At 45.6% G+C, this 23,955-nt stretch overlaps 1 protein-coding gene across 1 annotated transcript in view; it reads left to right on the plus strand.

The window, feature by feature from the left end:
• The first annotated feature begins 10,004 nt into the window (after positions 1–10,004).
• Positions 10,005–23,955, plus strand: part of ACSS1 (acyl-CoA synthetase short chain family member 1) — a 49,060-nt gene continuing 35,109 nt past the window's right edge. Inside the window, exons 1-2 of the mRNA XM_026657723.1 lie at positions 10,005–10,056; positions 11,928–12,024. Coding sequence (XP_026513508.1) covers positions 10,005–10,056; positions 11,928–12,024 — 149 coding nt within the window. The remainder of the gene's footprint in view (positions 10,057–11,927; positions 12,025–23,955) is intronic.

Here is a 23,955-nt window from a genome sequence, read left to right on the forward strand (position 1 = left end):
CAGCTGGACCCCCCCGGGCACCCCCAGCCTCCCCAAACCCACAACTGAAACCTGGAACCCCCTCCCACAGCCTCCACCCTGGATCTCTGGGCTTCACCCCCAGACCTCCACTCCTGGATCCCCAGCCAACCTCCAGCCTTCTACCTTACTCCTGCACATCCCCAACTGGACCCACAGAACCCCAATCTCTCATCTGACCCCTGCCAACCTCCACCCCCAGCATCTTCAGACCCTCAACCACCCCCAGGCATTCCCTACTGGACTGCCAGGACCCCCCAACCTTCTGCTGGACCCTAGGGCATCCCCGGGACTTTTCCTAGGCTCCCTATCATCCTTCCCCAGGCTCCCTGCTCACAGGCAATTGCCCTGGGCACCCTCACTCCCCCAGTCATCCCCATCCACCTCCTCTTTCACCCCCACTCATCATCCCCCCCACTCCTGGGCATCTCCAACCCCCTTAGCATCCCTAATGCCCCAGCATTCTATATCTCTCTCTATATACCCTCTCCCCCAATCCTCCATCATCCCCAATCATCTTCTCCCCAATCCCTTTTCACCTCCAAATCCTTGTCACTCCCCATAGCCCATCCCAACTCCCCTGCATCCCTTATCTCCCAAACATCATATAATCCTTGGTCATACCCCTTCATAATCCCTCCATCACCTGCACACCAATGTTATCTCCCATTCCCATCATTGCTGTCCCCAACCCTCCCAACTCCATATAATCCACTATATAATTCCTAACTCCCATCACACCGCTCTTCCCTACACTCTCATCATACCAGTCCCCCCAATTCCACATCCACTTTCTCTCATCAGTCTCCCATCACCTCAACCCTGCATCAATCCCCCTATATCATCTCCAGGCACTTTCAATCCCTGGTCCCTCTCTATTATCCCTCGAAATCCAAACCCTTAAACCTCTATCTTCCCCAAATCCCATATCCTCCCAAGTCCCTGTAACCTCCTGGCCATCCACCCAAGTCCTATACCCTCCAGTCTTCTAGCTTCCCTGTACCCACATATCCTTTTTCTAACTCCCAGTCAGCCTGACCTCCGGCCCCTTGAGAAGTCTCCCACCAACCCTCTCTATTGGTGCTTCTTCTTAATTATTTTGCCTGTGTCTGCTGCTTCTGTTTCCTCAACTTCTCCATTCACAAGCAGCACGTGGGATGGTCTCATGCTGGTGGGCTGATTGGTGGAGAAGGAGGCATTGTCTCACCACAAAGCCCAGCCCATGCCACATAAACAAATGCTGGAAACTTCCCCTGCTCTTAGCGAGAAGGGAGACAGGCTGGGACGCTTCAAGTGTCTGTTTTTAATCTACTTTTATATGTCTCAGAAATGATATAGTTTATAATAGCCTTGCTATTTGGGATGTTCTCTCACCTGGGGTGTAATTTGAGCTAAGCAGGTGTGAAGTTGCTAGTATTTGGATGAGAGACCTGCACAGAAAACAGGTGCTGCAGGAATAGGTAATGGTCATTAAGTAGGTGGCACTCTTCCTACTGCTGCTGCAGACACCATCTTTTGTTTTATTTTTGGCACATCGGACCAGTTTTGATAGTGCAGGCTGGCTCTGAAGCACGTGTGGGTGTCAGAGTTAGCTGCATAGTTAATGTATGTCTCTCTTAAAGTGCACAGTGAATAAAGTAAGTTTCACTTTATAAAATGTACGTGTGAACTTGGGTAAATCACTTAATTTTTTTGGTGCCTTGGTCAATCCATCTGCCAACCAGGGCTTCTAATTTGTGCTTAGCTTTGCAAAATGCATTGGGGGTTTTCATGAAAAAGTACTCATTATTAGGCATATTTGACAAATTAAAAAAATTGGAGGCAGAACATTTGTGTGGTATTGGGATAGCCCTTGGTGTCTATAGCCAAAATACCTGTTTCAAGTCCTTAATCTGACACTAATTTGCTTTGTGAACTTGTAAAACTCTTTGCTCCAGTAGCCCCATCTGTAATATAAGATTACATCTATGCAAATTGCTTTTGAGACTTATAGATGAAAATGTTTGTCCATTTTCATTTAAAAGTATTATCATAGATGTTTTATTTATGTCAGCTGAGTTCCTTTGCAGCCACTCTATACCAATAGCATGTAGAACTGGGTCACTGGAACCATGTAAAAAACAGATTTCTTTTCTTCACTTCTAGTGCTGCCATGGTTTAACCTGTCACAGCCTTCTGTGCAGGGTCTACGAAGGGCCACTTATTGAGGTCCTTAACATAGATGTGCAGGGATCATGCTTGCCCTTATTGAACAGAGCATTCCAACGCTGCTGAGCAAATAGTTGCACATCTTGGAATTTTTTTTTATCTTTATTCCTCTAAAGACTAAGAAATTCAATTAAGAAAACACTATAAGACTATGAAGGTTAATACTCAGAATCAAGAAGTGGCGAAGTTAAGGCTGCCTCAGTGACTTTACCTCTGCCCTCTCTTGCATAGGCATTATTGAGGTAATGTTTTACTACCCGGTCACACACTTTTAGAAATAAAACCTTAGATGTCATATATATATATATATATAATTTTCTAATTAAGGAAAGCTGTTCTTAAAAAGATACTGGAGTCCTTTTCAGATAGTTAGAGAGGGGTTGTTGGGTGGGTGCATTCAGATTCACTGTATATTTTACAGGCACAATGACGTTAAGGGATACTATATTGCTTGTCGTAATTGTACAGTTTGCCATGACCATAATTCTTGACCATAATTTCTCTTCTGACCATTGTTGTGCAGCATGCTGTACGCTAGTTCGTAGATGGCTGCACTTTGATGATGTAAAGGGCTCTGTAATATCTGCACGAGGGCAACCTATTACTCATGTAAAATATTATTGTTAAATTCTTGAGGAAAATGAAAAAGTGATAAAGAATGTAGGCATCATCACTCTGTTTTCTGTTTCAAATGAGATGCTGATTGCTGGTCTCTTCACTCAGCTTTGTTAACATTTTTAAAAGAAAATACTTTGTCATGATTGTTCTGAGTACCAGTGAGTGGAAAGCAAAAAACTGCCCATGTAAGGGAGACGTATGCTCTCTTGGCATCGTCCCGCAGACCCTGACATTTTAATAACTATAGACCCCCTTATGCATGACAAGTAGTCCTTACTCCACAAGTAGTCCCGTTGACTTCAGTGGCACCACTCTTGGAGTAAGAGTTTCTCAATCTAGGCATAGGAAAGTGATGATTTCTTTAGATGTCTGTACTTCATGCTCTGTATGTTTTCATAGATTCATAGATTCTAGGACTGGAAGGGACCTCGAGAGGTCATCGAGTCCAGTCCCCTGCCCGCATGGCAGGACCAAATACTGTCTAGACCATCCCTGATAGACATTTATCTAACCTACTCTTAAATATCTCCAGAGATGGAGATTCCACAACCTCCCTAGGGAATTTATTCCAGTGTTTAACCACCCTGACAGTTAGGAACTTTTTCCTAATGTCCAACCTAGACCTCCCTTGCTGCAGTTTAAACCCATTGCTTCTTGTTCTATCCTTAGAGGCTAAGGTGAACAAGTTTTCTCCCTCCTCCTTATGACACCCTTTTAAATACCTGAAAACTGCTATCATGTCCCCTCTCAGTCTTCTCTTTTCCAAACTAAACAAACCCAATTCTTTCAGCCTTCCTTCATAGGTCATGTTCTCAAGACCTTTAATCATTCTTGTTGCTCTTCTCTGGACCCTTTCCAATTTCTCCACATCTTTTTTGAAATGCGGTGCCCAGAACTGGACACAATACTCCAGCTGAGGCCTAACCAGAGCAGAGTAGAGCGGAAGAATGACTTCTCGAGTCTTGCTCACAAGACACCTGTTAATACATCCCAGAATCATGTTCGCTTTTTTTGCAACAGCATCACACTGTTGACTCATATTTAGCTTGTGGTCCACTATAACTCCTAGATCCCTTTCTGCCGTACTCCTTCCTAGACAGTCTCTTCCCATTCTGTATGTGTGAAACTGATTTTTTCTTCCTAAGTGGAGCACTTTGCACTTGTCTTTGTTAAACTTCATCCTGTTTAACTCAGACCATTTCTCCAATTTGTCCAGATCATTTTGAATTATGACCCTGTCCTCCAAAGCAGTTGCAATCCCTCCCAGTTTGGTATCATCCGCAAACTTAATAATCGTACTTTCTATACCAATATCTAAGTCGTTAATGAAGATATTGAACAGAGCCGGTCCCAAAACAGACCCCTGTGGAACCCCACTCGTTATGCCTTTCCAGCAGGATTGGGAACCATTAATAACAACTCTCTGAGTACGGTTATCCAGCCAGTTATGCACCCACCTTATAGTAGCCCCATCTAAATTGTATTTGCCTAGTTTATCGATAAGAATATCATGCGAGACCGTATCAAATGCCTTACTAAAGTCTAGGTATACCACATCCACAGCTTCTCCCTTATCCACAAGACTCGTTATCCTATCGAAGAAAGCTATCAGATTGGTTTGACATGATTTGTTCTTTACAAATCCATGCTGGCTGTTCCCTATCACCTTACCACCTTCCAAGTGTTTGCAGATGATTTCCTTAATTACTTGCTCCATTATCTTCCCTGGCACAGAAGTTAAACTAACTGGTCTGTAGTTTCCTGGGTTGTTTTTATTTCCCTTTTTATAGATGGGCACTATATTTGCCCTTTTCCAGTCTTCTGGAATCTCTCCCGTCTCCCATGATTTTCCAAAGATAATAGCTAGAGGCTCAGATACCTCCTCTATTAGCTCCTTGAGTATTCTAGGATGCATTTCATCAGGCCCTGGTGACTTGCAGGCATCTAACTTTTCTAAGTGATTTTTAACTTGTTCTTTTTTTATTTTATCTGCTAAACCCCCTTCCCATTAGCATTCACTATGTTAGGCATTCCTTCAGACTTCTCGGTGAAGACCGAAACAAAGAAGTCATTAAGCATCTCTGCCATTTCCAAGTTTCCTGTTACTGTTTCTCCCTCTTCACTAAGCAGTGGGCCTACCCTGTCTTTGGTCTTCCTCTTGCTTCTAATGTATTGATAAAAAGTCTTCTTGTTCCCCTTTATTCCCTTAGCTAGTTTGAGCTCATTTTGTGCCTTTGCCTTTCTAATCTTGCCCCTGCATTCCTGTGTTGTTTGCCTATATTCATCCTTTGTAATCTGTCCTAGTTTCCATTTTTTATATGACTCCTTTTTATTTTTTAGATCATGCAAGATCTCGTGGTTAAGCCAAGGTGGTCTTTTGCCACATTTTCTATCTTTCCTAACCAGCGGAATAGCTTGCTTTTGGGCCCTTAATAGTGTCCCTTTGAAAAACTGCCAGCTCTCCTCAGTTGTTTTTCCCCTCAGTATTGATTCCCATGGGACCTTACCTATCAGCTCTCTGAGCTTACCAAAATCCGCCTTCCTGAAATCCATTGTCTCTATTTTGCTGTTCTCCCTTCTACCCTTCCTTAGAATTGCAAACTCTATGATTTCATGATCACTTTCACCCAAGCTGCCTTCTACTTTCAAATTCTCAACGAGTTCCTCCCTATTTGTTAAAATCAAGTCTAGAACAGCTTCCCCCCTAGTAGCTTTTTCAACCTTCTGAAATAAAAAGTTGTCTGCAATGCAGTCCAAGAATTTGTTGGATAGTCTGTGCCCCGCTGTGTTATTTTCCCAACATATATCCGGATAGTTGAAGTCCCCCATCACCACCAAATCTTGGGCTTTGGATGATTTTGTTAGTTGTTTAAAAAAAGCCTCATCCTCCTCTTCCACCTGGTTAGGTGGCCTGTAGTAGACTCCTAGCATGACATCACCCTTGTTTTTTACCCCTTTTAGCCTAACCCAGAGACTCTCAACACTTCCATCTCCTATGTCCATCTCTACCTCAGTCCAAGTGTGTACATTTTTAATATATAAGGCAACACCTCCTCCCTTTTCCCCCTGTCTATCCTTTCTGAGCAAGCTGTATCCATCCACACCAACATTCCAATCATGTGTATTATCCCACCAAGTTTCAGTGATGCCAACAATGTCATAGTTGTATTTATTTATTAGCACTTCCAGTTCTTCCTGCTTATTACCCATACTTCTCGCATTTGTATATAGGCATCTAAGATACTGGTTTGATCTTTCCTCCCAGTTTTGTCCTGACCCTCCTTTCTCTCTGCCAATATAGCCCACACTCCCTCTCGTTTCCGACCCATCTCCCAGGTCTCCATGTTCCCCACTTATCTGTGGGCTTTGCTCACCTGTCCCCGTTGAACCTAGTTTAAAGCCCTCCTCACTAGGTTAGCCAGTCTGTGTCCAAATAGGGTCTTTCCCCTCCTCGAAAGGTGAACGCCATCTCTGCCTAGCAGTCCTTCCTCGAATAGCATCCCGTGGTCTAGGAAGCCAAAGCCCTCCTGGCGACACCATCTTCGCAGCCAGGCATTCACCTCCATGATGCATCTAATACCACCTGTGCTCCAAACTCCTTCACCCGTACTCCCAGAGCCCTGTAGTCACTCTTGATCCGCTCAGTGTCACACCGCGCAGTATCATTTGTGCCCACATGGATGAGTAGCATGGGGTAGTAGTCAGAGGGCTGGATAATCCTCGACAATGCCTCTGTAACATTTCGGATACGGACTCCCAGCAGGCAGCATACCTCCCGAGATGAAATGTCAGGGCGACAGATGGGCGCCTCCGTCCCCCTCAGCAGAGAGTCTCCGACCACCACTACCCTACATTTCCTATTCGCAGTGGTGGCAGCAGACCTCCCAGCCTTAGGGGTACGAGGCTTCTCCTCCTTTACTGTAGGGGGTGATTCCTTCTTTCCTGTATCAAGAAGAGCATAACGGTTACCTATTACCACGGTGGGAGGGTTCGGAGCAGGGGTGGAGCACTGCCTGCTGCCAGAAGTAACCAGCTGCCAGTGTCCACCCTGAGCCATCTCCTCCTCCACCAGTGGTGTATCAGCAGTCCTGTGTACTGGGACAGCTACCTCAGCTGTCTCCACATGGACACTGTTCAGGAATTGCTCGTGGATTCGGATGCTCCTCAACCTAGCCACCTCCTCCTGTAGCTCTCCCACCTGCTGCCTGAGAGATTCCACCAGCAGGCACCTTTCACATTGGATGGTCCCCCCAGCCTGGATATCAGTAAGTGGAAATTGCAAGTTACAGTCTCTGCAAAACCACACCAGGATCTGGGTAGAAGCATCCATGCTCAGGCGCTCTGTCTGGCTACAGGCACAGGTGGAGGAGACAGAAACAGTGCTGGCACAGGTGTTGCGGGTCTTCCTAACCATCGTAAGCCTCCCTCTGTCAAACTCCCATCTGCAGCCCCCTGTCCGCTGAAAGGGTTGTTTAAGCAAGAAGTTTAGGTTTTAAGGGGAATAAAGGGAAAACAGATAGAACCGGCAAGGGACCCTCGCCCCCTTCCCACTCCACTTCCAAACTCCCTTGCGAAACTCCCTGTTAGCAGCCCCTGGTCGTTTGTGCGCTGCTTTATAAAGGGGCTCAGTCAGTGGCGGGACTTTCCACTGCCCCCTCGGTCGGACAAAGACACCACCCCAGGGATACATTCTTATACACAGGTACAAACAAGTTACACATCACTCCTGACGTACTGAGGTGCAACCCCTCTACGCAGCAAGGTACAACCCCACTACGTAGTAAGGTGCCGCCTCTCACCTTGTACAGATTGGTTCGATCAAAACAACTCCATCCATCATTTTACCCTTTTGCCCCTGTCATTGGAATGGGTCGGCCTGTTGCATGTTATCTGTGGAATGTTCCAGTATAGAGTGTTTTGGTACCATGTTTGTACTTTAACTTTGTTTGGTAAATATATTTACGCAACATCAGTCCTTTTCCTGCCAGCTTCTGTGAACCGAGCCGGCCTTCAGCTCACAGCCTGACTTTGCTTCTTAGCCAAGTCTTGACCATTACTTTAGTTCAGGCCTTAGGCCTCATACTGGGCCTTTATTAGGGCCTTCGCTTACTACAGGGAGGAGCTCAGGGAGGCCCCAGTGAGTGTGTCTGAGTAAGGGCTGGGGCTTGTGCATCCCACAGGGCTGGGACAAGGGAGCCCTGGTGATGCTTGTCCCGCACAAGGCCTCCATGGGTCTCTGGGGCTGGCTCAAGGGCTTGCCCTGCCCTGCAGATTGGAGGAATGGGGGGCAGGTTTCCAGCCCCTGTTGAAGGGTAAAGGACTCTGCTGCCAACTCCACATCTTGTCAATTACAAAACAAGAGTTTAGGTCTGCACCCCCCACATCTCTGCCCAGAGGGAACCCATACCTCTGTCCTGAAGGCCCCCTTGCCCTGCAACGCCCTCACACCTCTGTTTTGGGGACACCTCTACACACACCTGCACCTGCCTGTCAGGACAGAGGCGTAGCCTTGCCAAATTTGAGTGGTGCCAGTTCACAGCATCACTCACTCAAATTAGTGTGTTTTGGTTTTTTTATGGTATTTAACTGACTGCACCAAAGCCGCAAATGTAACAAACAGTGGACACAACTTTTGAACCAAAGAAATCTCAACTTATCTTCTTATGCCCTAACTTTCTTATAGCTTAACTCATTATATGCCAGGGATGCTATAGATCAATGGTTCTCAATCTGGGGTCCGAGGCCCCTTGGGGGGCCAAAAGCAGGTTTCAGGGGGGCCGCCAAGCATGGCTGGCATCAAACTTGCTAGGGCCCAGGGCAGAAAGTCAAAGCCCCACCACATGGGACTGCAGCCTGGGCCCCCGAGACCTACCACCAGGGCCTGAAGCTGAAACCTGAGCAACTTAGCTTTGTGGTGCCCCCTGTGGTGTGGGGCCCCGGTCAATTGCTCTCCTTGCTACCCGCTAATGCCGGTCCTGGCTTTTATCTGCAGAAAAACAGCTGTTGTGGCACAGCTGGGCCATGGAGTTTTTATATCACGTTGGGGGGGGGGGGGGGGGCTCAGAAAGAAAAAGATTGAGAACTTCTGTTGTAGACATTCAATTCCCAGGTTCATTCCTTGCTCCACCATAGACTTCCTATATGAACTTGGGCAAGTCATTTAACTTCTCTGTGCCTCAGTTTCCCATCTGAAAGATGGGAATGATAGTACTTCCCTCCCTCAAAGGCAGGTTAAAAGACTGTGAGGTGCTTTGAGATCTACTGAAGAAAAGCATTATATAAGAGCTAGGTATGATGATTATTATTATTTGCACACAGTTAAGCCTGCTGTGAAAAAGCACTCTGAGTCTAAACTTGGCTCAGAGATCATTCACCATTTATTCGAGTACAGAGAATTCTTTTTATAAACTCTTCTAGAAGTGAGCCAAAAATCTGCAAGCATGCAGAGGGGGAGGGGACAGGACTAGGGGGGAAGTGGAGGGACAGGGACCTGTGGGAATCGCTGCCCCCAAATCTGTGCATTGTGCTCGGGTACCTTGCAGCACCCATTCACATGCAGCCATGGAGCACGGCAGCACCAGAATGTCATGCTGACATTGACTCACTGCCCCAGCAACATTTTGACTCCCAGATGGGGGTAATGGAGCACTCAGTGGGAGTTACTGCTGCCCCAGGGTATATCATCTACACTGTAATTAGACACCAGCGGCTGGCCTGTGCCAGCTGACTCAGGCTCCAGGGGCTCAGGCTGCCGGGCTGTTTAACTGTAATGTAGATTTCCGAGCTTGGGCTGGAGCCCAGGCTCTAAGTCACTGCAGGGTGGGAGGATCCCAGAGCTTGGACTGCAGCCAGAGCCTGGAAGTCTACACTGCAACCGAACAGCCCCGCAGCCTGAGCCTGAGGGATTTTCATTGCAGCGTAGACATACCTTCAGACTCCAACTGACCAAAGCATGCTCTTAAGTGCTTTGCTGAATAGGAATGGACTGCTGAATTGGGGTCTACTAGCATTAATTCTTGACTGGTTTTACATGTGGCTCACGCAGTTATTTGGGAGAGAGCATCCCACATGTGACTTTCCCCCAGCCAGCATCTTCTTGTGGTTTTCTCTGTCAAATTTGCTCCTCTCTGCACTATGCAACAGGAGTGGGGAGGGAGCATATGAACAACTACTTTTATGCTGAAAGTATCCGTTGGCGCTCGGACACCTCAGGTATACTACATTTTGTCAGAAGTTATATTGAATTTTAAGAAAAATATGTAGCTTATGCTACATACCTAAGTTACATACTTCAAATGTTGAAAAGTCCGGAAATGCACAGTGAAGGGACCCAGCCAGTTCCCACTGCCATATAACTTATCAGATAATGTTTATAAAAGTTTGAAAGTAATTTTAAGCATTGGTCTTTATACAAACAAAATCAGCTCTCTATGAGTGTGGCTGGGGCACAGCAGCAGAAAATATGAAAAGTATCCAACTCTTTGAGCCTATGTTGCTGAACTAGAGGGCATACAAACATTTGGATTGTTTTTCAAAGGCAGGCTGGGTGTATTAAAGGGCTATGTCATGTGAAACACCCAAAGCAGTGGAGCTGAATAACCACTGCATAATTTTCAGATACGCCAAAAGTGCAGATGGTTTTTAAGGTACACCTAACAGCCCTGCCACTGAGAATTGTAAGTCCTTGTGAGCCATATGGTAAAATTAATAGAAAATCAGTAGTAAGGTTGGCTAAAGAACCACATCACCACGAAACAGGAACTTTCCTTTCACATTCAGTGTAAACAGGAACCTTAGAATCATAGAATATCAGGGTTGGAAGGGACCTCAGGAGGTCATCTAGTCCAACCCCCTGCTCAAAGCAGGACCAATTCCCAACTAAATCATCCCAGCCAGGGCTTTGTCAAGCCTGACCTTAAAAACCTCTAAGGTGCCACAAGTACTCCTGTTCTCTAAGGAAGGAGATTCCACCACCTCCCTAGGTAACCCATTCCAGTGCTTCACCACCCTCCTAGTGAAAAAGTTTTTCCTAATATCCAACATAAACCTCCCCCACTGCAACTTGAGACCATTACTCCTTGTTCTGTCATCTTCCACCACTGAGAACAGCCGAGCTCCATCCTCTTTGGAACCCCCTTTCAGGTAGTTGAAAGCAGCTATCAAATCCCTCCTCATTCTTCTCTTCTGCAGACTAAACAATCCCAGTTCCCTCAGCCTCTCCTCATAACTCATGTGCTCCAGCCCCCTAATCATTTTTGTTGCCCTCCGCTGGACTCTTTCCAACTTTTCCACATCCTTCTTGTAGTGTGGGGCCCAAAACTGGACACAGTACTCCAGATGAGGCCTCACCAATGTCGAATAGAGGGGAACGATCACGTCCCTCGATCTGCTGGCAATGCCCCTACTTATACAGCCCAAAATGCCGTTAGCCTTCTTGGCAACAAGGGCACACTGTTGACTCATATCCAGCTTCTCGTCCACTGTAACGCCTAGGTCCTTTTCTGCAGAACTGCTGCCTAGCCCCTCGGTCCCTAGTCTGTAACAGTGAATGGGATTCTTCCGTCCTAAGTGCAGGACTCTGCACTTGTCCTTATACCAGAAGTGGAGTCTGTTGGCCAGTTAGAGCGTGAAGATGCTGTCCAATAAAACACTCCTCTCTGGGTCAAAAAAGACAATAGTGGCATCAGTGGCACCAGGCAATTTCGGTTCTTCTGTTTGCATACACAGCAGGCCAGAACCTCAGCAGGTTTATGTTGGCATAGCTCCTTTGAAATTAGTGCAGCTACACTGATCTAAACCAGCCAAGGATCTGGCTCAAGGATTTTCATGTGGGTGCCCTTCTATAAGGCTGTTTACTGATCAAATTGAGGTATGACGACCAGTGCATCACTGTGAATAGCTTAAATAAAAACTTTCCAAATAATGTAGATGATTGCATGTCTATTTAGCTAACTTCTGATATTTCACCTCATACTCATTTCCATGCATGTATGACCAGGGAGCTAAGTTAGCCAAATTGCAAACATCTTTGACTTTAATACAAAACAAATAAAATGCTTTCTTAAATATTTCTTTTCATACAGTAAACTGTTTAGACCAACATGTCCATCAATCTCCAGACAGAGTGGCTTTGATCTGGGAGAAAGATGAGCCTGGCACTGAAGTGAAAATCACATACAGGTATGGCACATTCTCTTGGATTGCTGTAAAATGGGTCTTGCATACCAATATGGCAGTTTTACTGGCTAGTTAAAGAGCTGTTGCACTGAAATATTATTATATCTATATTAAATCTTGTGCCTCCTCTAGAGGCAGAGCAGTGTTGGGGATGGGAATGGACACACTGCAGGAGCACTGTTACCTGGATGCATTATCCTACATTTAACAGGTGTGGCATGTTTCCTTCAGTCATTCTGTTGCATGGGAAGTGGAGCCATGCCCCTGTCCAGAAATGAGGCCCTGCCTGGGGCTTGTCAGAGCTCTGGACAGAACTATGTGCCCCTTTTCCTTTGCACTCTAGGTCCTGGCAGGCGATTATTTCTCCCTCTTGCATGGGGATGTGTGAGGTTCCCTGCTTTCACACACCCACGAATGAGCATATTTTAATGTGAATATTAAGGGCAAGCTCTTTGCTGGTATAAACAAGCATAGCCTCGTTGCTGTCAAAGGAATTCTGCCAATTTACACCAGATGAGAATCTGGCTCTAAGTTTCTGTTACATTTTTAGCTAGAACTGCCCATAGTCTGAGTGGAAACTTTCAGGACTGAAAGGCTCAGCGTTTTTCTTTTATCCAGCTTATTTTCAAATCTGTCAATTTTCCTTTTTGCCCTTTAGAAAAAGCTGGGACTTGTGGGAAGAATGCAAAACTTGGGCACTCTAAGTACCCCTTTTAACATGAACAGTACTAGAAGTGGAGGCTTTCAGTCAATTAAAATGTGGAGATGCTGTCAGATTACCCACTTCTGTCATGTGAAACTGTGATGACATCCCACGCCAGGCTGGGAGCTGGGAAAATTGGTTTTATTCCCTTAGCCTCACTGTGCCTCATTTTCCCCATTTTAGAATTGGACTAATGATGCTAACCCACTGTTACAGAGAGCTTTTATTTTCCAGTTTTTCCAGCACAGTTGTACTGTGAATAATAATGACAGGGAAAAAAAGCAATCTTCTTCACTGATGGCAAACCTTGAATTTTACATGTAATTTTTCAGAACAGTAGCAAATGTGTTGGTTATCTAAATATGCAAAACAATATTGAGCTGTTTGTGTATTCAAAATGTAGCCATGGGCTGAACCGTCAGCTGCACTCAAAGCACACCCAGTTGGGTGCATCTGAAGTGGGGAATCTCAAAAGAACCATTTGCTGCTCCCTGTCTACACCTACACTGTCCCAGTGTAGTTTAGAGTAGCTTCAAGGGTGTTCTAAACCATACCAGTTTGTAATGACCCTAGGGACAGTTACATCAGCTGGGGATTGGTGGAGCACTGTAAACTTCAGCCATGCCCCTTCTCATGGCTGGCATGACCCTACATGCAGGGAGGGGTGAGGGCTACACTGTCTCTATGATAGCTAAGGATTCCCCCACCTTTGGGCAATCCTAAGCAACCCACTCAAGGCAGCTTTAAGTTTGCTTGTTCTCTTGAGTAGTGTGTAGGGCACATGGTGTGTGCTGGAATCTGACCTTTATGTCTACAGAATATTCTTTACAAGGTATGGATGATTGGGATTCCTTGAATTTATTTGAACACCTGTAGGTTCCTATAGTCTTTCTTAACTTCAGGATTTGTTAGTGTTGCTTTAAAAGAGGGCTGGTTCAAGTGTGTGAGCTGGTCAGTAGAAAAAACAGGACTTGCAACTGAATACATTTTATGGCAATGCAGAATTATAGTGCTGTTCAACAGTAATCATAATGAGGCAGTTATAGCATCTATAAAATTGCTGAAGAAGTAGATTAGTTTGGATCATGGAATTACTAAACGATCAGTTGTGCAGGTGCATTATCATCTTTCTGATATGATTAGTGAGTAACTGTAGCACAAGGACGATATGTTAAGGAAACCTTGACTGATTTTTGCTAGACACATTGGCCTTGATTCTGGGCCATGTTCCATCCCTTTGTGCCAGAACCCAGGGAGACCTCCCCCTGCCTTGTGACAGGTATTCTCCCAGAGTGGAGATGTTCCTTGGGTGGCATAGGATAGCATACGTATTCCTGTGCAAATCTGTGTGCTAGCCAGAAAAGCAGCTTATAAAGGGCTCTGGGAAGCTTCTCTAAGTTAGAGCAGCCCCAGAGGTTGAGTGCTGGCCCAGAATTTGGAGGGCACAAACATAGCTTTAGGCTGTCTTAGTCACCCTCTTAGGCTTTGCCTTTGGAGCGGCGGCGGCGCGCGCAGGGGAGGAGGCGGAGATGAGCTGAAGCGGTTCCTCTGCGCCCCCCGTTACTTGCTGCGACCCTCCCCGGGACCCTCCCGCCCCAGCTCACCTCCGCTCTGCCTCCTCCCACGAGCACGCTGCAGCTCCGCTTCCCCCCTCCCTCCCAGGCTTGCCGCGCCAATCAGCTGATTGGCGTGGCAAGCCTGGAAGGGAAGGAGGGAGGGAGAAGCGGAGCGGCGGCGGCGCGCTCAGGGAGGAGGCGGAGGCAGAGAGGAGGTGAGCTGGGGCGGGGAGCGGTTCCTCTCTCTACCCTGATATAACGCGGACTCACCTATAACACGGTGAGATTTTTTGGCTCCCGAGGACCGCGTTATATCGGGGTAGAGGTGTATTATAGGATAGAAGGATTATTGGGCTCAGTCATGAGTTGCATAAGCCGCCTGGACATAGTATAAGCACCTATCTGGATTGCCAGTCTGTGCCTGGGAGGGAAGGACACTACTTTTTCTTCACTCAGGAGGGCAGGGAATGGGTGGGCGGAGGGGAGGGGTGGGCACAGCTTTGGCTCTACTCCCACTCCGATATGCTGGCCAGCACAGAGAGGGAAGTAAATTGCACCAGGAAAAGGGCTGACACAGATTACTTCCCCTGTGGAGCGAGGGACTGAATTGGGGTTCTCACAATCACAGTTTGTTCCCGGCTCTGCTCTTGGAGCAGTGCAGTGACACGCTGGCCTTTACTCAGGCTGGATTGCAATGTGCCAATCCAGCCTAAGGTTACCAATTCCTCATCCCACTTTGAACTAAGGCACCACAGCACACGTGGTCCCTCTACTGTGGCTGTTGCTTGCAGCCTGCATTCCAGTTAGCATGAGGACATACAGAGTCAGGCATGCAAAAGGGAGTGTTATCAGCAAAGTGGATTGTATTTATAGCAATGGAGGTAAGTACTTTTTTCTTGGAAGTTAGTTGAAATGTTTCTTTATCCAAAAAGATCGATGAAGGAATTGGCTAAAACAAACAGCTTTGTGCAGACTTTCATCTCTGCCCTTACCAGCTAGATTTAAATAGTCCTATATCATCTAATAAAACTAACTGCCATAAAGATGAATTGACTCCTCTGAAGGGGGACCTTAGCCCATGCCCAACTGTTGCTAGGAGGGACAAGCTGTCACTGTTGAGCTACCGGAGATAGCAGGTGACAAGCAAGATAACTTAGGAGAGTGGGGACAAAAGACAGAGTGATGAATTTGAAACAGAGGACGGGAATTATAAGTGATCTCTCAGTGGTGAGCATGTCCTGTCCTATAGGCCACTGGAGAGCATTGCTTCCTCGGGGAAGCAGTGTGGTGCAGTAGACAAGGCACTGGACTGAATGTTAGGAGACCTGGGTTTTAGTCCTTGCACTGTCGCTAAGCTGCTCTGTGCCTCAGCTTCCCCATCTGTAAAATGGGGATAATGAGATTTGTCTTTTTTGAAGCACTTTTAGGTAGATGGATGGAAAGTGCTGTAAAGGAGCGAAGCGTTGTTGGGACATGTCTGAAGCTGGTTGTCAGAGGCAATAGCCTGTCTGAGGAAGCCGGCTGTTAGAGTGAGACAAGGCATCAGGAGCAAGAGAGAGACAGCTTGACGTTCGCTGGGGAGGGAAGCCAGTGTGGTGAGAGCCAGCTGTCAGCTGTCCAATTGCATGTTTGTGGTAAGGCACTCCATCCGGTCAGGTGCTTTTCGCCCTCAGCTCCCATGGAGATCATTGGGTACAGAGAGCGCTCAGCACCTTGCATGTTCATTTTCAAAGGCCTTGTATAGATTAGGTTTTAAAGATGTGATGTTAGCATGTGTTAGCAAACAGGTTATAAGAGTCTAGAGTAGGGAAGGCACACTGCCTTTAACACATGCTAAGTAGGTTGAATCAACTCGACTAGCTCAGCATAGGTTAACGGCAGAGGGTGGAATCCTGGCCCCATTGAAGTCAATGGTAAAACTCCCACTGGCTGAAATGGGGCCAGAATTTCCCTTCGGGGTCCTTGTTTACACTAGACTTCTAAAATGCATTAGCTCAAATATATTAACTTCACACCTTTAAATCCCATCTACGTGAGGTCAGAATGACCAGCTCACGGATGATGCATGTATAACAAACATTACTTTGCTAATTGGCTGAATCCTTTTGTCGACCATTGGGATGAGTCATAAGTTTAACTGCTTGTCTCCTAACTTGTAAATGTAGAGCAAAGCCTCCTGGTGACACTTCAGTAAAACTGGGGTTTTTGGTTTTGTTCTCCATACAGAGTAAAAGGGAGTAGAGCTGACCAAAAAATATCTCAACACCTCAACTGCTAGAAGAGGGCCTGATCCTCCCTGATTGAACTAACCTGGTTATCTCTAGCCTTACTCACTGTTGCTTGCATATTTATACCTGCCCCTGGAAATTTCCACTACATGCATCCGAAGAAGTGGGTATTCACCCACGAAAGCTCATGCTCCTATACGTCTGTTAGTCTATAAGGTGCCACAGGACTCTTTGCTGCTTTTACAAAAAATATCTGTGAATACTCGTTAGAACTTCTAAATGAATCCACTTCTTAGGCCATGTTTATATTCCTTTTGTGTTGGGGAAACATTAGAACATTCTTGTGTATTGGCTCAAATGTTTATGGAAAAAGTTTGAAAACAGATGTCAGCATTTGTTCTCATTCCCTCCTGCTCACTTTGTGTGGTTATGTAGTCTGAGTCACAACCTAGTTAGTTCTAAGTAAATAAAAATATATCCCTAGGGAGGTCTGTAAGGTAGAGAAATAAAAACACTTACAATTCACAAATTTGGGGTCAGATTGTGGAGACTTTACTCACTAGTGCAGAGTTGCTCACCTGAGTAGTACCATTGATTTGAATGGGACTACTTGTTTGAGTAACCACTCACCAAGGGGAGTCAGGGTTCATCGTATTTGTGTGGCCCTGCAGTGTGCATCGTATTTAAGTAATGATGGAATCTTAACACAGTGAAAAAGGGTCTGGCTAAAGTCACAGGCCAGCCAATTCTCTGGAAGGGGTGTGGCTTCATGAAAAAAACTGCAATCAACAGAAACTTTGCTAGTACAGGTTCAGCTTTTCAAAACAAGGAGAAGTAGCCAGCAGTAGTAGTGAACAAGTTGTTCCTGAGATCAGTTGCAGTAAGCATTTCTGCAGCATGCTGGCTGGCCGACATGGAATTCTGTACAGCAACAGAGCAGGATCCCTATTGTAGTGGTCGGATGCAGCTAAGAGAGGCCTGTTGACTTGCTGCACTGCCTTTTGCATGTATAGTCAGGGGCATCCTGTTTTATGCAAGAATACAGAAAGGTGGAAACAGAAACACACATTTGTAATACATCAGATTAAGCTTTGTAGTGTCCTCCTGGAAAGGTCTCGCTTAAAAATGGTATAAAAAGATTCTCTTTTTACACAGGATGTACAAAGAGACATATCACATTACAGAGGTTAAAGGGATACTTTCAGCTAATTTGGGCCAAAAATGAACTTTTGCTTAAAACAAAAAAGGTTTACAAAATCTAGTATTACCAGATTTTTTTCATATTAACATAAAAATTAAAACAAACATTTTGTTTTGTATTTAAAGGTTAATTTTCTTGTGGTGTTTATGACTGAGCACTTCCTTGTTGGGCTGAATTGACTTGAAACTAACTAGAAATGAAAGTGAAACTCTCTAGTTTAACTTCATTGACCAGAATGAGTAAGACAAATAAACAGAATTAATAGCAGAAAAGTAAATAGCATTTTACAAAACTTTCAGTTTTAATTATCTAACATATTAGTAGTAATTGGCCTCTCAGAGTTGGTAAGACAACTCCCATCTGTTCAAGCTCTCTGTATGTGTGTATATATATCTCCTCAATATATGTTCCATTCTATGCATCCGATGAAGTGGGCTGTAGCCCACGAAAACTTATGCTCAAATAAATTTGTTAGTCTCTACGGTGCCACAAGTACTCCTGTTCTTTTTGCGGATACAGACTAACACGGCTGCTACTCTGAAACCTGTCAAAGATTTAACAGGTTGCTTTTCCTTTTATTAACTTTGTACCTGGGACTCAAACCAAGACTATAATCTGTGGATCCTCAGGCAAGTACTGGCAGCCTTTAGATCCTGACTGGGGACATTGGGCTGTTTATTACATTCCCATCCATGTCCTATTTCAAAGTGGAGGAACTGGCTGGGTGGTGAATTTCCTTCAGCTCAAATCCTGCTGCTGCATGGAAAGATGGGGTCAACATGTGAGATGTTGAGCCAGTTTGGGTTCAAAAGTTCAGGTCCCAAGAAGGTGGCTTGTGTAGCTTGTGCCTAAAGATGATTCAGACTAACAAGTTAGTGTTATAACATTCCAAACTACAGTAGTGTGACTATATATGGGATCAGATTTATTAGGAAAATGATCTAAATACATTTATTTTGCAAAATACCACATCCAGAAAGAGTATTTGATGTGGTCTCTTATGTGAAAATAACTAGCCTCTTTCCTTTAGAGAACTGTAGATGATCTTGCTGTAGTTAAAGATAACACCAGAGTTACTGGGAAATGTTTCAATAAGATAGGAGAACATTCATAGCCATGGTGAGAACACAGCCACATGCTGATAACAGCCAGCTTTTCCAGGAGCCCTTAGCACTGGTGGCTCTGTCAGCCGTTTGTTCCAGGTATTGGGCGGTGGGTTTTGAGGACCTTGTTGCTTCTGTCCTTGGGAGGGGAAGGAATGGAAAAATGTGATTCAGGAGCTTTTAATAGAGGTACCATAGAGAGAAGAGGAAAAATGTTTGCATTCATTAGGTTATGATTTTAGCAGGAGCATTGGCTCAGATAATGACTTGCTGGCTGAGTTCAACAGTTTTCTGTGCTTTTGCCAGCAGATGTTGCTGTGATTAATAGGGCCAGCTCGGAGAGCTTGCACAGCATTCGTCAAGCATTCAGAAGAAAAGGAAAGCAAACAATAATTTTTCAAAGAAGAAAGTGACAATTATCCCAGCACCCTGCTTCCTTCTGGCATGGTGCTTCCACACATGAAGCCTGAACCAAAGCCCTTTGAAATCAATGGAAAAACTCGGAAGTCCATTGATTTCAGTGGGCTTTAGACCAGGCCCATGGCCACGGAGCCAGCTGCAAGAGCAGTGCTGTTGCTTCTTAGCAGGCAGGAATGTGCACGTTAGCTCCCTCCTGCTAATATTCCTAATAGTGCCATGTCAAATTCAACGGAAGAATAGGCTAGCCATGCAGCAGCCTGGCGGAGAGCATCAGAGTGTTGCTAGCGTGGCTCTTCAGTTATAGATTCAACTCCTACAGGGTCCGTTTTTAATTTTTTAAAAATTGAATTGATTTCCCCCCAATTCCTTCACCTCTGCCAGAGACTGAACAGTGTATGTGTGGTTTAGAAGGAGCCTGAGACGAGAGACAGTGGTTGGGGTAAGAAGTTGCTTACTTCCTCTCCCAGATCGTTATTGCAGATATTAGATAATACCAGACATAGCCCGGGTTCCTGAGGTAAGCCACTAGCGATACCCTCCCCCAAACGGACATGTAACCGTTTGTTTATGGCCAGTTAGCCATGCTGTTATCCAGGCTAGTAGCAATTCATTTTTCAAGTAACATTTTGTGAGACTGTTATTCCAGTTTTGTGCTGGTGTCAATCCTTCATTTCAACTGATTTTTCAAACTTCTTGTCTCTATTTTTCTTGCTAAAGACAAATTTTTGAAAAGAGAGTTCAGAATCTCATTCCTTTTCGGGTCATCATTAATTTTATCTCCATCTTCATTTATTAATGGACCTGTTGTCTCCCAGGTCTTCTCCTTTTTACATCGGTAAAAGTCCTTCATATTCCCCATAGCCCGTTTTGCTAGCAGGAGTTCATTTGCCTTTGCTGTCCTTATCTTCGCTCTGCAGACTGCAACTGACTCTGTGAATTTGGTTGCCTCCCCCTTTCTCATTTCTAGTACAGGTTTTTTTTATTAACTACCGAGCTTTGAGCAGCCCTATTATGAAGCCTCATTGTCCAGCTTTTCACTCTTGGAATTGGCTTTTTCAGAGGCACTGCAGTCTGTTGTCCCATAAACTGGAGTGTCTTTAAGGGGGGTTTCCCCAGCTTTCTCTAAGATTGGTGAATATTAATGCTTCCTCTTTTTACACCATACTCACTAAATGTTTGACTTTCCCAAAAATCTAACACCCTTTCTTCATAAACCCATTCTTTGAGGTCCTGAATTCAAGGCGCTTGTGATCACGGGTCCCAAGCTTCCGTATTATTTTGTCACTTCCTCCATAGATCTAGACGGCTTCTCTTGCCTTCCCTCTGCATAGGAATATTTTAGATGTTTGACTGGCCGATGGAGAGTCAAATTCCCCTACAAATACACTGTCTTGCAGATGAGAAAACCTTGCGAGTTGCTCCAAGATTGTTCATTCTCCTCTGGTTCTGGTGGTTTGTAGTAGATCCTACAGTGTCCCCACCACACCCTGCATTGTCAGTTATCTCCCTTGCAGTGTAAAAGTTTTTGATGTAAAACTCCACCCCCTCCCTCCCTTCTTCCTCTATAAATATCATACCCATCTGTATGGACATTTCCTTACGAGACTCTTCCTTCTGGGGTTCCGTTATGCCCACTTCCTCATAACCTTCATACTTTATTTAGCTTTGGGTGGTTCTTGTTTGGTTCCCGTACTCCTGTTGTGTGCAGATGGGAAAAAGCAGCTCTGGGGTAAAAGCCACTCTCCTATATAGATGCCTCTTTCCTCTCCAGGGCTGTTGTGATGGAACTCTGGTCTGCACAGCCTGAGGGAGCAGGTTGACGTTGCCAGCAAGAAGAGCGAGAGAGTCTAGGAAATAGCTACTTTACTCAGCTTTTTTTCCGCCTTTAAGTCCTTTGGGGTTTACAGTGTAAGTTATTCCCCTTCCATGATTTTTCAGTCCCACAGACGATGTCTGCTTGTGGGAAGAGGCAGGTGCTGTGTAGCCTAGGTGGGAAACACAAGACTTGCAGAAGTAGCTTCCTGCCGGACAGGGATTTTATTTAAGTTTCTTCCTTGTAGATTCCAGCTGCCCCACCTTCTAATAGCCACCTCCCCTCCAGGTCTCTTCCATCATGGACCCCACGTCCAAGTGGCTTAGCAGCCATGGGTCTGTCCTCCTCTTCTGTGCTTTTAAGGTGCAAAGGGGATGTAAAGTTAATAGGTCAATGGAAAAAAGAGCCTAAGGTTCTGTAACTGTGTCTTAATGCTTATTAACTCATTCAAGCTCAGTCATTGAGCACATAACTCAAGATCAGACATGAGAGTTCCTGTGTGTTTCTACAAATGCTGTTCCTGAGAGCGAAGTAAATAAACAAGCATTTAAACAACTAGAGTATAACTTCTGAATTAGGGCTTTGTTTGGCATTTCTACCCAGGACAAGCAGGTAGTGTACTAAAAAGCACAGACATATTTTTATTTTCATTTTCCATTGTGGTTAAGTGGTTGTCATCCTGCTTGCTCACAACCATCTGCTTGAGGCTAATTTCCTCCTGTACAGCCCAGCTGATCAGCAAAAACAATTTCTGTTTGTCTTGCTACATTTTATGTTTGATTCATTATCATAACTCTCAAGTGTTAAAGAAGATCTGAACTGTACCTGGAAGCCTGAGGTGATGTTTTGACGTAATGTTAAAGTAACAGTAAGTTGTGCCATGAGTCCTGATGATTGTGTTTATTTAAAAATTACATTGAAACAAGGACTCTGAAACCAAATGATTTGACTAAACAAACTGCACACTGGTTGCATTCTGTGTCCACATGGGTTCACCTGCACACAGCACTGTATGCCTATATAGCTCTCATTTCTATGGGGCCTTTCTGCGTAGAGCTGTGGTCTCCAACCTTTTTATGCCCAAGATCACTTTTTGAATTTAAGGGCAACCCAGGATCTACCCCGCCCCTTCCCTGAGGCCCTGCCTCGCTCATCTATCCCGTTTCCCCCCTACCCCCTGTCGCTCGCTCTCCCCCACCCTCACTCACTTTCACTGGGCTGGGACTGGAGTTTGGGAGGGGGTGTGGGCTCTGGGCTGGGGCCAAGAGGTTCACAGTGTGGGAGGGGGCTCTGGGCTGAGCCTGGGGCAGAGGATTGGGGTGCAGGAGGGGGCTCCGGGCTGGGGCAGAGTGTTGGGGTGCAAGAGGGGGTATGGGGTGCTGGCTCTGGGAGGGGGATCAGGGCTGGGGCAGGGGCTTGGGGTGTAGGAGAGGGTTTGGAGTGCTGACTGGGAGGGGGTTCAGGGCTGGGGCTTGGGGTGCAGGAGGGGGTTTGGGGTACAGGAGGGGGTATGGGATGCTGGCTCCGGGAGGGGGCTGGAGGTTGGGCAGCACTTACTGCGGGTGGCTCCCGGTCGGTGGCGCAGCGAGGCTAAGGCAGGCTCCCTACCTGTCCTGGCCCCACGCTGCTCCTGGAAGGGGACAATGCACCACTGTGTCCCTTCTCTGCCGGCACCACCCCCTCAGCTCCCATTGGCACAGCTCCCCGTTCCTGGCCAATGGGAGCTGCGGGGGCAGTGCTTGCACGCAGGAGCAGCACGCTGAGACCCCTGCCCTCCTTCACGGGGCCATGCTGGCCACTTCTGGGAGCAGTGTGAGGCCGTGGCAGGCAGGGAACCTGCCTTACTGGCAGCCCAGCAGCATCACCGAAGATCACAATCGACTGGGAGAGTCCCCAGGATCGACCAGTCGATTGCGATCGACCGGTTGGTGACCACTGGCGTAGAGCATCATAAAGTGAACTATAGATAGGATTATTTATTCCTGCTATGTTACCTTTTAGAACAAGAAGTAAAAAGAATATGGGAGCTCATTGCACAGGAAGTCAATGAGGTTTAGTAAGAACATAGCAAGATTAAGGGGGAAAAAAGTTGGACATTCATATGGATAACAAGAATATTCTGAGTTAGAAAACTTATTGCTAACAAAAATCTTGGAAGGGATATTAAACATGCTTTCAGATTTAAGCCAGCTACTATTTGCAATTTCTAGCTATTAGAGATCAGGATGAGACCTAATGTAAGGGGCAGATAACCCCACATCTGCTGGTCTATACTATTATGTTGAGCACTTTTACAAGATTAGGATATATTTTTGTACAAAGTATGCCTTGTGATGAGGTATCATTTGAAAATTCATAATCTGCTGAACATTATTGTCCTGGTAAAATATGTGTATCAACATTGTATGTAAAGTTATAAGATTCTGCTGTGTAGCATTGTTATAACATGCTCCAATGTTAAGAAAAGCAGGCCCAAACCAGTTTTTCAGAGACAAAGACACACTGACACCCCAGCCAGGTGTTAAAGAGCTATCACTTGCTTAAGCTGCCATTCTCCAGTAACGGGAAGGTGTGAATAAGAAATTTACATTTAACCACAGGGACAGTTCAACCCTCACATCCACAAGAGACTACTTGTTGCTTGCACCCCAGTGAGGGGAGGGGTAATCCTGAAGGTGGGGGGAAGGGTATAAGAATGGAGGACACACACAACACAAATGACCTCTCTCCTCCTTCATCTCTGCTCATGACATCAACGACTCTCAAAGAACTGAACTAAGGGGGAGGGGTCCCAGGCTGAAAGGAGACCCAGCCTGTGAAATTTATTGCAGCATATGGTGAGATAAAACCTTTGCTTTTAAGTTCACATAGCTTGTTCAGTTAAGTATTAGCTCCATTTTACTCTTTTAT

This window comes from Terrapene carolina, unplaced genomic scaffold (genome assembly GCF_002925995.2).
Source record: "Terrapene carolina triunguis isolate 2854851 unplaced genomic scaffold, T_m_triunguis-2.0 Scaffold275, whole genome shotgun sequence".
NCBI lineage: Eukaryota > Metazoa > Chordata > Testudines > Emydidae > Terrapene > Terrapene triunguis.